The 16,569-nt window shown below is 46.2% G+C and overlaps 1 protein-coding gene across 1 annotated transcript in view; it reads left to right on the top strand.

Moving 5' to 3' along the window:
• Nucleotides 1-16,569, top strand: part of SLC9A4 (solute carrier family 9 member A4) — a 55,453-nt gene that overhangs the window by 17,146 nt on the left and 21,738 nt on the right. The window contains exons 4-7 of the mRNA XM_048835376.2: nt 2,438-2,655; nt 6,323-6,525; nt 7,415-7,501; nt 9,285-9,355. Of these exons, the coding sequence (XP_048691333.2) occupies nt 2,438-2,655; nt 6,323-6,525; nt 7,415-7,501; nt 9,285-9,355 (579 nt within the window). The remainder of the gene's footprint in view (nt 1-2,437; nt 2,656-6,322; nt 6,526-7,414; nt 7,502-9,284; nt 9,356-16,569) is intronic.

Here is a 16,569-nt window from a genome sequence, read left to right as displayed (position 1 = left end):
CTGCACATGCATAAAAAAGTATACTGCCATTATGAGTGCAAAAATTGTACATTAGCTGTCACTGCACGTCTCAGACCCTGATTTGTTCACAAACACCAGTTTACAGTCTCTGTGCAAAGATGGGGTTGTATGCACACAGACCGTGCAGGATCATCTGAGGTGCCTGTGTTTGAAAGTTTAACCCAATTGTTTAATTAGATACATATATAAAGTACCTATCCTCATACTCCAAGTGCATTTATAATGCAATATTTAGATGCTTCTTATTCCAATCTAATTATTAGAGTATATATGATTCTAATCCTGTTCTCCACTGTTTTATACCTTGTGTGGCTATTTACATCCCGTTGCAAAGCGACCCACATCCTGGTCCATGTTTTGCCCACTAATATATGGTATATAGGTAATTGCCAAAGCTCTCATTGACTTCAGGATCAGGTCCTATCAGGGCTGAATATTAATTTATTATATATGCCCCAGTTACAGATTTGATCAGTCTTCCTGTACCATACAAACCACCTCTGTGAATATTCATTATTTTAAAATATACAGAACTTTATTTCACATGCTTCTTATTTTCATTAGTTTATTGAAATTATTAGTAATAAAATAATATTAATATAATCAGGGTTTACTCCTCTTACTAGCCTATTAAATATAATATTGCTTATTTTAGTGATGGGAACTTACCATTGCACAATTGAATTATTGATGAATTCATTCATTTTCCACTTGGGTTATGAAAATTTACTATGCATATATCTTGAAAAGCTAACAGTATTAAACATTAAAGTCTACTGATCTTGTCTTAGAATGCCCTTGGACCTGCTGAATGTCTCTGTTCCTCCAGACCACCCTGTAGCTTTGTCTAGGTGGAACGAATGGGAGACTTGAGGAACACTCAGAATATTCTGCGCACGCAAGATTAGAAAACTATTGCCATGTAGAAGGCAGATAGGACTAAAATGTTATAGATGGAAACCAGCTAGGTGACATACTGGGCGATCTATCAGTTTAGCATTCAACCTGCCTATTTACTTACAGTTTCCTTTAAGCTGTAGAGAGCGCACAGAAATGAGGAAGCCTTGGGAGAATGCCTGACTGCTGATTTAACAGAGAACACAAAATCTGCCATGCAGTAGGATACTCATGCTAGGAAGTACAATAGAACCTCAGAGTAACAAACACCTCGGGAATGGAGGTTGTTTGTAACTGAAATGTTCTTAACTCTGAACAAAACATTATAGTTGTTCTTTCAAAAGTTTACAGCTGAACATTGACTTAATACAGCTTTGAAACTTTACTATGCGGAAGAAAAATGCTGCTTTCCCTTAATTTTTTTTTTAGTAGTTTACCTCTTACATCATACTGTATAGTATTTGCTTTGGGGGGCGGGGAAGAGAAGGGGAAGGGGGAGTGTCTTTTTTTGGTCTCTGCTGCTGCGTGACTGTGTACTTCCGATTCCAAATGAAGTGTGTGGTTGACTGGTCAGTTCATCACTCTGTTGTTCATAACTCTGAGGTTCTACTGTACCTTACTCCATAAGAAGTCTCATTATCTCCCATTTGAGAGTAAGGTGCTATATAGTACGAGTAATAGTATCAGCGCCTGTCCCACATTGTTTACTGATGTGTTTGGGCCAGATGGGGGCCTGGTTCATGCAGCCAAGCAGAGAAGTAAGAAGCTGTAAGGTGTCCCTTCACTGCCCCGTGCAAGCTGGATTGCTATGAAGGAGAGAGCAGCCTCTGCAGGGCTGCTGCTGCCTTTCCTCCTGTGATGCTTGCGAACAGCAGTGGTCAGGGAGGGGTGGAGAATCACTGGAGCTAGGTCTCTACCCCCTAATATGCTGGCTATCTGGTGTGTGTGCGTGTGAGGGGGGAAACACTCTGTGCCAGGTGTAGGGCTAATGCAGGGCTCCTCCTCTGCCACACCAGAGTGAGGGGTTACTAGGAGGCAGAGTGTGGCGCTGACGGGTCTGCTCCCAGGGCAGCACGACAATGCATTGTTCCTTGCTTGGTGCTGGTGGCAAAGCCATGAGTTTGTCCCTTTATTGGTATTTATTGTGCATTCAAAACAAAAAGGACTTTGAACCAGATGCACTTTGAGTAAGGTTGGCAAACTCTAGCTCCTTTTCTTTTCCTTTATATGGGATACACCAATAGGGCCAGATTCAATATCTATACCATTACACAGTCCCTTACTCCTCAGGTAGTCCCATTGAAATCACTGGCTCAATTTAAGGAGGAAGGTATTGCATGAGGAAAGGTCTCAGAATCTGACCCATGTGTGGGCCCAAATAAGGAGATGAGCAGACAGTGTGGATTCAACTAGTCTTCAAGCAGAAGTAGTTAGCAAAGCCTCTCTTTTAAGACAGTAAACACAGATGACCCCTGCCAACCAATACCTAATGCTTTGCATGGTGTTTCTGACTGAACAGGATGACGGCATGTGCAGTCACTATGAAAAAATATGTGGAGGAGAATGTTTCCCAGAATTCCTACACAACCATAAAGTACTTCATGAAGATGCTGAGCAGTATCAGCGAGACCCTGATTTTCGTGTTCATGGGAGTGTCCACAGTTGGAAGGAACCACGAGTGGAACTGGGCCTTTGTTTCCTTCACTCTGCTCTTCTGCTTGATTTGGCGGGCACTAAGTAAGAGCCAAATACTGTATTTTAACATAGCCAGCCTGGATAAATGTGGTGCTTTGCGTCTTTGAAAGTAGTCAGTGCAAAGGTAGGCTAGGAAATGTAGTGCTGACTTGTATAACCTGTTTAATAATGAGTTTAATAGGTTTACTGACCAGGTAATTTCACAAATACTAATACTGAACTGGCAGGGGAAAACAAACAACTCAAAAGTTAATACCTGAAGCTGGATTTTGTGATTCAGTGAGAAGGGAAACTTTTAAATAAAATTAAACCATTTCCATCATTATGTTTATATTTAGGCTGGCCCTGTTATTACTATGTTTATTTAGGTAAGTGGGCTTCATAATAGTTTCATTTTAGAATGTGGTTAATTTACCAATAGAACGAGATCCTGAATGGTTCCTTATCTATTTTTGGCAATTTGAATGTATCTCGGCAATTTTAATCAGAGAGAGAATATTAGCTATTTAAATTTATTCTTAAAGTAAATAAAGTACTATACACTGAATCGAGATCCCAGCCCTTTGGCACCACTCCTGTAAAGCCCTTCCCTTAGCTCAGGTGGCACGGGTGGAGGAAATCTCCAGGTGAGGTAAAACTCGCATAACCAGCTTTACCCCAGCCCTTCCCAAGCTCTCCAGTGGTTAGGGTGAGTTGGTCCCATGGTCAAAATGGAAAAGGTGTGGCAGAACACTCATGATCCCTGGCTAGCAACCCAGCCCTGAGGCTGCTCTGACGTACGCTGGTAGTTGAATTGGCTCCTGGTACTCCAGGATTGGGGAAGTGGAGAGGTAGCATACAGCTAACTTTGCCCCAGAGCCAGATCCTAAGATTGGGCACAGTGTAAATTTAAGTGTTACTACTAATAGGGCACAATTCCCAAAACAACTAGCTAGTAAGTACATTGCATTCAGACACCATTATTCCTTATTTGTATGTTATTTTATATATCACTGAATGAAACGGGTCCTATGGAAAAAATAGTATGTGTCATGTAATTAAAGATCAAACCAAAATGCTTATGCAGAAGGGGGCAGATTAAAGTTGCAGAGGCAACCTTAGATTTGGCATTTCTTAATTTCTGAGTACTTTTGACTTTGCAAGCTTAATGCATGATTTTATTGTGCAGTTATCTCCATTTTTTAAATAAAGCAAACTGAAAAAACACATTCCATCATATTGACACCCAAGTGGTCAGTCAGGTTAGAACCTTTCTATCCACCTCACAGATCTCTGCCACTTGAACTGATAGCAATAGTAGGTTGATGTCCTCTATGTGGCCCAGCAGTAGAGGGGTATAAGATTTTGCCAGTGGATTTCACAGATATTTGCTGACAGTAGAGAAATGGTGAATCTTGGGGATCTTCCAGATTCAGGAGGGGAGCGTGCTCTAGTGGGTACAGACTCTTCTGCCCTCTGCTCTTAAGTGTGACCCCTTCTGCTCCATCCCCCACAACCTGTCCCCATCCCAACTGTGTCTCTTTGCCACCCCTGGCTCCTTATCCCACTCCATTCTCCTCTCCTCAGGCTTGAACCAGAGTTCTAGTCTCCACCTCTTGACTTGCTGACTGAGCCCCAATCTCCCTGTCCACTCCCAGTTTCTCTCCTTTCCTACATCTGATCCCAGTTTACTTGCCCAGCCAGTCCCAGTCTCCTCCCCTGTCTGCAGCTCCTCATACAGTCTCACTGTTCCTCCCTTGCAGCCAACTGAGACCCAGCCTCCCTGCCCCAGCTGTCTTCACTGAATCCCTGTCCAAGGCTCTCAGTCATAGGCTGGGACTGGTTGAGCAAGAAGACTATGACTGGGAGCCAGGAAAGAGGAAGAAAGTCTTCTTGCCTAACCAGTCCCAGCCTTTCTCCCTCTCTTTCCTGGCTCCCAGTCAATCTCAGTGCCCAGATGTTCCCAGTTTTTCTCCCCCTCTTTAGTCTCCTTGTCTCCATCTGCTCTTCTCCCTCCTCCTTGATTCAGCTTTTGTCCCTTCTGCATTCAAATTAGGTGGTTTTCTTCTCTGCACTGCATGGGTGCCAGCAGGAGGGGTTGCAGAGACCACAGGAGAGAGGCTCTGTGCTCTCTGTTCCAATGCCTGGCCTCACCCTGGGAGCAGTTGGGATTTGCCACTATAGGGAAATTCCAGCTTTGCTCCTGTAGCCCTGGTCTGGAGCATGCTCATTATCTCTGTGGGGATGGTGCAGGCACAGCCTGGTCACAATTGGAATAGTGAGAGGATGGACTAGGTTCAATTACTCTTTGATGGTCCATGCAGTCTGCTCAATGCTAGGAGCTGAGAGAGGCTGGAGCATGCTCAGTGAGGATGGAATCCTCTGAGAGCTTAAGGGGGAAAAAAAAGTCTCTGAGCATGTGAAAACTGAGATTTTTACAATTTTATAACTTTGCCACATGCAAGCAATTTTTAATAGGGACAGCAAAAGGCACATCCCTGACACAAAGGCCACCTCCCTACTAATTTCAAGGCCCTGTTCCAACACATGGGGGTTCTAGAGTTTTTCAAATAAAAGGTCACCAGTCACCCTGAGTTGGACACCCAGCATGGAAAACTTCAGCCCAAATGGATGAAGTTTGACAAAGCTATAAGCAACTGGAAACAGGATCTCATAATGGGAAGTGACATGCAACCTTTGTAGTGTTGAGACCCACCTATAATACAATAAGCTTATTATAGTGTTGATTTATAAAATGGATTTTTTCTAATTATAACTATTCATTATTTACATGTGTCATGGTGCTAAATATGAAACATAGATACAAGGGCATTTCATTAAGAAAATAAAGCTGTTGGAAAAGGACCCAAGAGGGTAATGGGGGGGGGGGGGGGGAGAAGCAAGCAACTAAATATACTGTAGGCAGAAACTGCAGTCCACACCCAGCCACATAGAATCATAGGGTTAGAAGGGACCGCAAGGGTCACCTCTGTTATATAGAGGGTCACATTAGTTTTACCTTTAATTAAACGCAAAACAAATCAGGAGAATTAAGCAGCTTCCACTATAGCCGTTTTGTTACCGAGTACCTTTAAAGGGAGTCAGTGAAGAGCACTGGACTGCAACTCAGGAGTCCTGGACTCTATTCCCAGCTCTGCCCCTGGTTTGCTGGGTGATCTTTGGTATGTCTTTCCATCTCTGTTACTCATTGATACTGAACTTTGCTGTCTTTTTCATCAGTATATTATATGCAACTGTCAAAACTGTTCAAACACACTGGTCTTCTACTGTGTGGGGAAAGTGTCTGGAGTAACTTAGAAGGGGACCAAAATGCATTGGAGTGAAAGGGAAGAAGAAATGCTTAGAAGAACATTATAGGGGAAAAAGTAGGAAGAGATCTTATCTAGGATGTCATCAGATAACCTCAGTGGAAGACCTGTCTAAAATACAAATGGTGGTGGATAATATCACTTATTTCATCTTCTGATCCTACTCAGCAAAGTAAAATACAAAACATTTAGAAACCTACATTAGAAGATTGTGTTAATTGCTCATAAGGCGGCATCACATTTATAGTATATTTAAAAATAGCTCAAAAATGAGCAGAAAAGTTACAAGCACCCACAATTGCAAAGAAAACAGTGTTCACAGCTTAAAGGCTAAAGATGCTGTTGCACTTAAAGTATTTCTCTTTGTAACTTGGTTAACAATAGTTTTTCCTCCCTCCTAGGTGTGTTTGCTCTCTTTTATATCAGCAACAAGTTTCGGACTTATCCCTTCACCATTAAAGACCAGCTCATTATTGCCTACAGTGGCCTTCGAGGAGCCAGTAGTTTCTCTCTTGCATTTTTGCTTCCTAGGTATCTCTTCCCTAGAAAGAACATGTTCATTACAGCTACTCTTGTAGTTATATATTTCACTGTGTTCATTCAGGTAAGTAGGTTTCATAATGGGTTCATTTCATACAACAGAGATGCTTAGAGGATTCATAGTTAAGCTTGCACTGAGATTTGCACTTAAATCAGGATTAAATCCTTCTATTTTATACTTTAGTTGCTGGATAGAGTCTCCAGCTGTAACACAATAACCCTTTGCTCTATTATTTAACTGAAACTATAAGAAAAAAATTTTTTAGTAACTGCACCACTGGAAGTATTTAAAAAACAGATTCCCTTAAAAATTCTTCTGAAAATGTTCCAATTTTCTACTTCACCTTGTACTCTGATATACAAGAGTAGTCGTTCCCCTTGTGTCATAACTAGAGCTATGCAGGATGGAAATTTCATTTTGTGAAGGGTTTTGTGATTTCAACATTTATCTTTGTTCTGATTAGGAATGAAACCCCACAATTTAGAAATTCTCTACAAATTAAAATCCTTAAAAAAAAACTGTTTGGGGTGAATCATTTTGTTTTGATATAATCTTTTAAACAATTATATTACTTTATAGTATACAGTTTTAAAAATCAAAACATTTCTTTCAAAAACTGTCAAAACAGGATGCTTTGATATTGTTGAAACTATTTTTTCCCTCTGGAATGAAATATTAGCTTGGTATGAGCGATTAGCAGGCCAGGTAGTTTACAGAAACTAATTCTTACAGTTGGTTAGAAAATGTAATTTTGATTTTAAAGAAAAAGGACACTTTTTCCCAGAAATTGTTCTCCAGCTCCATTTTCTAACCAGCCCAACTAACAACAAATAAGCCCTGTATTCTAGACACAGTTTTCATGGTTGATTAAAAAATAGTCACTTCATCTTTTGCCTTTTACATGCTTGTTTCAAACAATAATTAACTTTCTCACTCATTTTTCTAAATACAGGGAATCACAATTGGTCCATTGGTCAAGTATCTAGATGTTAAAAAGACCAACAAGAAAGAGTCTATCAATGAAGAGGTTCATGTACGAGTAAGTTGTCTTTATTGATGAACTGTATCCTAGAAAGGTTTCAGAGTAGCAGCCGTGTTAGTCTGTATTCGCAAAAAGAAAAGGAGGACTTGTGGCACCTTAGAGACTAACCAATTTATTTGAGCATAAGCTTTCGTGAGCTACAGCTCACTTCATCGGATGCATGTATGCTAGAAAGAGAATGAATGGGATTTCCAAATTAGCCCAAGAGAGTTAGGCACCCAGTTCCCATTGAAATTCATTGGGCAAATAAGCCACTTAGGCTCCTTTGCAAATCCCAACCAAAATATCTTAATAAAAATATTGGATGGTGTTTGAGTCCAAAGAAGCTGTTGTAAAGTAATATCTGACATCCTCTGGATATGGATGCCACCTCATAATTTCAGAACGGAACTTTTTATAAAGGCAAAACAATGGAACAATGTAGCAATCGGATTCCAGCCTTTCTATCTTGACACTTTGTTGCTATTAAGAAAAATCCCAGCACCATAACAATAGTCAGGTTTGAAAAATCCTCTCACCAGCTCACACATAGTGTATATCCACACTGCAATCAGTGATGTGACTGCAGCACAGAGACATACCCAAGCAAGCTTTGATCTAGCTAGCTGGAATGACAATAGCAGCAAAGCTGCAGCAGCGTGGGTTTAACTGCTCAACTACGTACCCAGGTGGGCTTGTACAGTCTGTGCTGTTGCGGCTTCACATGCTATGGTTATTCCAGCGAGGTTAGGTCAAAGCTAGCTCAGATTAGGTCTACATGTGCTGCAGTCACACCGCTGATTGCAGTGTAGACACAACCATAGTGAGCAGGCATCTTTCCCAGCAAGTGCCACCAACTTCTGCAAAATCCAAGTTCTCATTAAAGTGTTTCTTGTCCTTATGCTTGAGAAGAAGGATTTCCAAATGTGAACCGAGTGTAAAATGAGGCAGAGAGTCATTTTCCTGAATCTGCAGTTAGGCCCCTTCATTGTCTCCACTGCTGCTTACACTATGCCAAGCAGCAATGGAGCAGAGATGTGGCTCATCCCATTACCATCTTTTGACCAGCCTCAGTGCATACTAAAAACAGAAAAGTTTTAAATCAGGATTCTCTGTTTTGTTGATTAAAAGTGAATAAAACCTCAGGATTCATTTTGAAAGACGCTCAGTCATTTTGGAAGATTTATTTTCTTCTGAAACATTTTACTTTAAGTATATTAAGTCCCATAATACGTACAGGTAGGATAGAGGGAAGGTTGTTAAACTAGCTTAACAAAACTCTACAAAACACTTAAACGTGGTTACATTTACCCATGAGTAGTCCCACTGAAATTAATGGGACTACTATATGTCTAAAGTTAAGCACATATGTAGATGTTAGCAGCTAACTTTAATTTGACCTGAAATTAACTTCAGTGCTTTTATCTTTATATTGAAGCCAGATATGATTTTATCTAAAATAGTATTACTTACAGTAATTTGACTGTCATAACTGGAATTTTAAAGCTGTTTCTCCTGAGGTCCCACCTTATTGTGCTGAAAACACATCAATGTGCCTGTAAATTCTGGTAATTAGTAGCAGATTTACTTGTATTGATCTTTTTATTTTTCCATAAGATTGTCTGATCTGAGACCTTGGCATATTGGGAAGTTTGTCTGGATTTTTATAAAATTTTAGATTTTCTATGTTGTTTAATTTGAATCAGTATCTAAATTCCTTAGAATCTGATCTTCAATTGCCGAAGAATTGTTTTGACATTGATATCATGTTACCATTGGTTTGTTGTATTTTTTTCTCTAGATGATGGATCACTTGAAGGCTGGAATTGAAGATATATGTGGGCATTGGAGTCACTCTCAACTGAGAGACAGGTAAGAATACTTTATTATACTAAACAGTAATAAAACAATTTAGCTGTGACCTACTGATCTACTCAAAGGTAAATACAGTAGGAAATTCACTTTGTGCTCTCAGAAGGTTAGATTAGAATGAAAATATTAGGGATATGCACCATATCCTGTTCTAAAATATAACCTGAGCTCTTGAGTAATCATCATCTTTTGGCGTGCAACATTCATATGTTTCACTGCTGTGCTTCCTCAAAGAGGAGGAGCATGACATGCACTCTCATGCCATGTGCACGCGAAAGCCTGCAAACAAGGCCTAAATGTAAACTTAACGTTCTTCAAAGTGGCCCTTTAAATTGCAAGCTGCTTGAGGCATGGATCTGTCATTTTATTTGAATGTAAATCACTGTGCAAACATATGGGACAAAAGTAATAATAATGGAAACATCATTTGTGTGCTCTCGCCTAGATACAGAAGGCAGTATAATTCTGAGACCAGGAAAAAAAAAATAACTTAATAAAGGAATTATATGAGAGCAGCATTATACCTTCGATGGATAGATGAGACAATTTGTGATGTTGACTTGATTTCTAAATTGCCATTTGATTTGTAACCTTTACATTATCAGATCTGAATGTGGAGATATACATATGATCATCAGTCTGCCCAATACCTCTGCAAGCTCAGATGGTTGCTATATAGCAGTAATGCAAGCCTTTAGGAGATGGAATATCTTTTCTGCCTGAGAGACAGCCTTCATTTCAACAAATTTATGAACTATAGAATTCATATGTAATGGACTAAAAATGGCCTTCCAGAGAATCTATTGAGGATAACAGTGGTGCATAGGCAATAGAATTCCCTATTTGAAGCCACAGACAGTTGAAGGCATTGCAATTGAGATAAATTGAATATCAGTCACTTCCCTCAGATCCACCCAATAGACCTGATAGGAGGAGACTATGAATACTACTAGTAAGTTACTGTTTCAAGTCAAGGTAAAGGCTAAAGAAACACATCATATGAAAATATTTATATGGGAGTCATAAAAATGAAGGTATTCCTTGTATTATAAGTAATAGGCTTTTAATAATTGATTACCTTGGTTAACTGACACTCAAGCTAACTTCCTGTGGACTAGAGAGCTCGGCAGAGCCTCCTTGTTCATAGAACAAAGCAGAGCTATGTACAGTCTTCTGTTATAGCAACAAATATTAAAAACAGTTGCTTATTATAAGAAATTGTATAAACTCTGTACTGATTTTCATAACACTCTAAAGCACAGTTCTCTGCTGTAGCAAACTACCCCATAGAAAAAAAATTATAAGAGCTGCTGCTGTTTTGTTAAGCTAATGCCTGAAAGTCAGTACACACCTCAACACACACACACAAACTGGTGTATGCAGCACATTAGTGGTATATTATAATATGCAGCATGCATACACACATAATTTTGTAGTCCATTCAATTTCTCTGGCATTCAGAATATTAGGACATATATTTTCCCCTAATTGTCAGGATTCAAAATGATCAGCAACATAATGGGACCTAACTACTGGGCCATTTAGAACATTATTGGTGTCTGGCTGAATAGGCCGGCATTGCTTGTAAGTGCAGCAGCTGCTGCTGTTATACCTTATTAGAATACAACACTTGTACAAGAGCATGAAAGACTGGCCCCTTTTTTCTCTTCATACAATTGTGGTGATGCTATGTGCTAACACTCACCCAACCTTCTTTTTGCTATGATAGCAGCTTGTTTCTTTCTTTTGTATAGCAAATTTACCATCCTTGTGGACCAGTAGGCCATGCCCTTTGTCCTCCAACAGGTTTCTTCTGTTCACTGGTCCTTCAGTAGGCCACGGGTGCCTACAATTTGGATTCAGTTTCCAACACGCAATTATATATTGTGGCAGAGCTCCAACCTTGTCCCTGGGGGTCCCACGCTTCCAAGTGGTTTATGCAACCCTCTACATACCCCTTCTCTCTGTAGGGCCAGGGATACAGTCTACTGAGCCCTTTTCATCATAAGCCAGCAAGGAGGTTTGAGAGAGAACTCCCATAGTCTCTGTTGCTCCTACAGCCTCATACCAAAACAGTTTAGCCTCCTGTCATGATAGGGGCCTGCTTTCCCCCCCTCCCAGGAGGTGTTTCTGTAGTGGTGGGTTGTGGGAAACTCAGGCCCACCCTCTACTCTGGATTCTGGTCCAGGGACCCTAATGGTAGCAGCTGTTGGCAGCCAACCTGTCACTGCTAGAGTTGCTATATTTCTCTGGGCCACTTCCCCACAGCTCTCCTGCTTCTCCCTTACCAGTAACTTGAGGGTGTCTTCATTAACCAACCCTTCAACTGTACTTCCTCTCCACTGGCTCCCTAGCTCTCCTCTACCTGACTGGAGTGAGCCCTTTTATAGTATCAGAGGGGCCTTAATTAGAGTCAGGTGGTCACATTAGCTTAATGGCTTCACCTGACTCTTTGCAGGTTAACTGGAGTCAGGTGTTCCTATTAGCCTGGAGCAGCCTCTGCTCTGGTCAGTCAGGGAACAGAAAATTGTTAATCTAGTGGCCTTTTGTTACTCAGCTGTACCCAACTGGCCTGGAGGGAGATAGAAGACTGTTGCTGGGGCCTGGGCTCTTGCTGCTCCAGCTACTCCCCTGGCTGGGCCACACACCCCCCCACCCCTTTTCTGCTACCTGGTTGCTGGCTAGCCACTGGACCCCCCACCTTTTGTTGCTACTGCTACAGCCCCTTGGGGGGGGGCTATTGGCCTGCTCCCGAGAGGAGGGAAGTGAGGGACCCCAGCCCTGGTCGTTGCTGCTGCAGACACCACCACCGTCACCTGTGAGAGGTCCTTTCTGCCTGCCTGCCTGGCCACTGGACTGCTGTCTGGAGCTGCTAGAACCTGAAAGAGGAGAAGAAGAGGACCATCTGCTGCCGGGGGAGTGCACAGAGACTCTGCAGACCAGTGTAGAAGGGGCCTTAAGACTGAGTAACTTTTGAACTGTGCTCTTGTGGTGGGGGTCTTGACTGTGTTTGTGGGGACACAGGGGGTGTAGCATTGAGCCTGCCCCCTGGTTCATCTGTGTCCTCCCCCCAAACCCCCACCACCGTCATCGCTGCCCCCTCCGCCACCCCCAGTGGACACTTACCATCTGCCACAAACTCCTGCCTCTGGGACTCCGCTGCTTGCTTGGCTTGCCACAGCCTTTTCCACCATTTGGGCCTGAAGCAGCAGCCAGCCCAAACTGACTTCTGGGCGCATGTGCCCCCCCGCTTTGGACTGACCCCCTCCAGCAAGCCCCCAGCTTTGCCCCTTGCAGTCTTTTGCCCCCCCTTTTGCCCCAGCCCCTTGCTAGCCTCAGTTTGTTTGCCTGCCCCACCCGTTTCCCTCTGCAGCTTTTGTTTGTTTGTCCTGCCCCAGCCTCTGAAGCTAGCCCCTTGGTTCCTCTGCCCCACCCCCAGCCTGGTTGTTCCCCTCTGCCTGCGGTCTCCCTTCCCCTGATTACTCCCTCCCCTTGTGCGCCCATGCCCCCTTCCATGTGCTTGTGCCCCTCCCCTGTTTGAGTTTGCCCCATCTCACGCACCCCCCAACGTTGTTATAACCCCCCTCCTCTAGTGCAGGCGGGGATACTGCCGGGCATGGGAGAGGGCCCGCCCCAGGAGGAGTCTTCCCTCCCTTCTGTTGCCCCACCGTTACCTCCCTGAGTCGCTGAGCCATCGCCCCTGCCCCCTGACTCGACCCCTGCTAGCCAGTCCCCTGATGATGCTATGGCCCTACAGAAGATAGTCCACCTCCTGCTGCCATGGCTGCCAAACCCACCATGGAGCCTGCGCCCAGCATCGCTGAGAGCCCCCTTCCCACCCCCGAACCCCTGAGCCTGACCGGGAGGTGTCACGCCCTAGTTGCTCGGCTTCTGGAGCCCAGAATCTCGCCCCTGCCCCTGTTCTTGATCCTGGCCCTGGCCTTGCCCCTGATACTGACCCTGTCCCTAGCCTCTCCACCTCCCATGATGTTATTGCCACCCCTGGGGCTGTCTCCTTCCCTTTTCCAGCAGATGACCCCCAGGGAGCGGCCTTTGTGTTTCCCTGTCCTGACCCACTAGGGGCTGCTATTTTTCCTCTGCCATCCCCCATTGAGCTGGAGCCTGAGGCAGGCTGTGTGGCACCGGCCCATGGGGTGCCATGTTGGGGGTCCACCCCTTGCCTGCACGTCTTGGTGGGCCATGGGGCTGTGCCAGGGTCTCCACAAGAGGACGGTCAGGGGCCAGTGACCCACCCCCACATACGCTGCGAGGAGAGCTGCGGGACTTCCTTGAAGATGCCCGTGGCTCCCGCAACAAAGTGCAGCTCGCTCTCCAGCGATGTGGGGATTTTCATCAAATCCTTCCGGGCCGTGAGGGCCCTCGTGGGGGAGGGTAAAAGGACCAGGAAGCAGGGTGCCGCAGCCTACCAGTGGGTCCATAGCTTCCGTGACTCCTTGCTCACCTATGGAATAGGTCACGGTTTGCTGCGCAGCCCAATGGGGGCTGTAAGCGTCCCTGCCGGCGAGGATCCCACCCCAGCCCTCCTCATGGCACCCATCAACTTTGCAACATTGAACACCCGGGGCTGTAGGATGGGTCTCCGCAGGTGTCGGGTGCTCTCCTTCCTTCAGGAGTGAGGCGTACTCTGGGGTTTTCCTGCAGGAGACCCATATGGATCCGGCTAGCCAAAGATAGCTGGCAGCTGGAATGGGGGGACAGGGTTTACTTTAGCCATCTCACAGTTCATACATCTGGAGTGGCTATCCTGTTCTCCCCCGACGTACGGCCCAAGGTGCTGGGGGTCATCAAGGTTGTGCCAGGCCTCTGGCTGCACCTCCGGGTCTGTATGGAGGGGCTCGTGGTCAACCTCATTAACGTCTATGCTCCGACATTGGGCCCGGAGCAGCTGCGTTTCTATCAGCAGGCGTCCGCCTTCCTCGACATCTTGGATCCTCACAAGTGCCTGGTCCTGGGCGGGGACTTTAACACCACCCTCGAGGAGTGGGACTGCTCGGGGCCCGAGCAGTGCCCGGCCACTGCGGATGTCCTCAGGGAGATTGTCGACCATCACTCCCTGATGGACGTCTGGCGCAACCACCACCCGGACAACATCTCAACTTTCACCTTTGTCTGGGTGGAAGCCCATCGGTCACGCCACTCCCGATTGGACTGAATCTATCTGTCACATTTCCATCTTTCACGGGCCCACTCCTCCAGCATCTGGCCGACCCCATTTTCAGATCATCATCTAGCCACTATGACGGCCTCTCTCTGTGAGGAGAGGCCGGGGCCGGCCTATTGGCATTTTAACAATGGCTTGCTGGAGGATGTGGGCTTCGTGGCATCCTTCTGGGAGTTCTGGCTGGCCTGGTGAGAGCAGAGGCATGTCTTTTCCTTGGCATGGCGGTGGTGGGATGTGGGAAAGGTGCGCGCCCGGCTCTTCTGCCGTGACTACACCCGGGGCTCCAGCCGACAGAGGGATGCGGTGATAGGGCAGTTGGAACAGGAGGTCTTAGAGCTGGAGAGGTGTCTGGCCGCCAGCCCTGAGGATCCATCCCTCTGCAAGGCGTGCTGGGAGAAGTGGGAGGAGCTCCAGGCCCTCGAGGACCATCGGGCCTGGGGTGCCTTTGTTCGATCCCAAATCTGCCTCCTTCGGGAGATGGGTCATGGCTCCTGCTTCTTCTACGCCCTGGAGAAAAAGGGGGGGGGGGCCCAAGAAGCACGTCACCTACCTCCTAGCAGAGGATGGCACACCCCTCATGGATCCAGTGGAGATGTGCGGGAGGGCCAGGACCTTCCAAGCAGGCCTTTTCTCCCTGGATCTGACTGATCCTAACACTTGCAGAGTGCTCTGGGATGGGCTCCCGACGGTCAGTACAGGCAACCGAGACCGGCTCTCGCTCTGGCTGAGTTCTTGGAAGCCCTCCGCCGCATGCCCACCAATAAATCTCTGGGCTTGAACGGGCTGACCGTGGAGTTCTACCGCATGTTCTGGGACATCCTCGGCCTGGACCTTGTCACCGTCTGGGCCGAGTCCTTGCAGAGCGGGGTCCTCCCTCTCTTGTGCAGACAAGCCGTGGTCACCTAATTGGCGAAGAAGGGGAACTCTGCAACTTACAGAATTGGCGTCCTGTCTTGCTCCTCAGCACGGACTACAAAGTCATAGCCAAAGCCATCTCGCTGCGGCTGGGGTCCATGCTGGCAGACATGGTCCACCCAGACCAGACCTACACCGTCCCGGGCCGTACCATCTTTGATAACCTTTATCTGGTCCGGGATCTTCTGGAGCTTGGGTGTAGGGATGGTCTGTCATTCGCCCTCCTGTCCTTGGATCAGGAGAAGGCGTTCAACAGGGTGGATCACAGGTATCTCCTGGGCACTCTGCGAGCGTTAGGCTTTGGACCCCTGTTTATGGGCTTTTTCCAGGTGCTGTACACCTCGTGGAGTGTCTGGTCAGGCTCAACTGGACCCGACTGAGCCAGTCAGCTTTGGGTGGAGAGTACGGTAGGGGTGCCCCTCTGGCCAGCTGTACACTCCGGAGATTGAGCCTGTCCTTTGCCTCCTCCATTGGAGGCTAACGGGGTTGGTGCTCTGAGAGCCAGAGCTGAGGCTGGTCCTGTCGGCGTACGCTGACTACGTTCTCCTCGTGGTCCTGGACCCGGGCGACTTGGCAAGCCTCCATCTGTGCCAGGCTGTCTACTTGGCAGCCTCCTCTGCCTGGGTCAACTGGGTCAAGAGCTCTGGCCTGGTGGTTGGGGCCAGCTGGCAGGCGAGCTCCCTCCCACCTGCGCTTCAGGCCATCCGGTGGAGTGCGGGTCCGCTGCTCTATCTCGGCGTTTACCTTTCTGCCACGCATCCGTCTCCGCCGGAGAACTGGCACGGTTTAGAGGGCAGGGTGACAGAGCGGCTCCAGAAATGGACAGGACTGCTCTGGTGCCTCTCCCTCTGAGGGAGGGCACTGGCGCTCAATCAATTAGTCCTATCCATGCTCTGGCACCGGCTCAACACCCTGGTCCCAACCCCGGATTTCCTGGCCAACCTCTGGTTGGTGATTCTGGAGTTCTTTTGGTCAGGAGTGCACTGGGTCTCTGCAGGGGTCCTCCACCTGCCCCTGGAGGAGGAAGGGCATGGCCTGAAGTGCCTTCCGCCTCCGTGCCCTGCAGAGGCTCCTTTATGGTACAGGTAGTCTGGTGTGGAGAGTCCTGGCACACGCC

The sequence above is a fragment of the Caretta caretta genome, chromosome 1 (genome assembly GCF_965140235.1).
Source record: "Caretta caretta isolate rCarCar2 chromosome 1, rCarCar1.hap1, whole genome shotgun sequence".
Classification (NCBI taxonomy): domain Eukaryota; kingdom Metazoa; phylum Chordata; order Testudines; family Cheloniidae; genus Caretta; species Caretta caretta.
The sequence above is the reverse complement of the archived record's forward strand: the minus strand, read 5'-3'. Positions and strand labels throughout refer to the sequence as shown.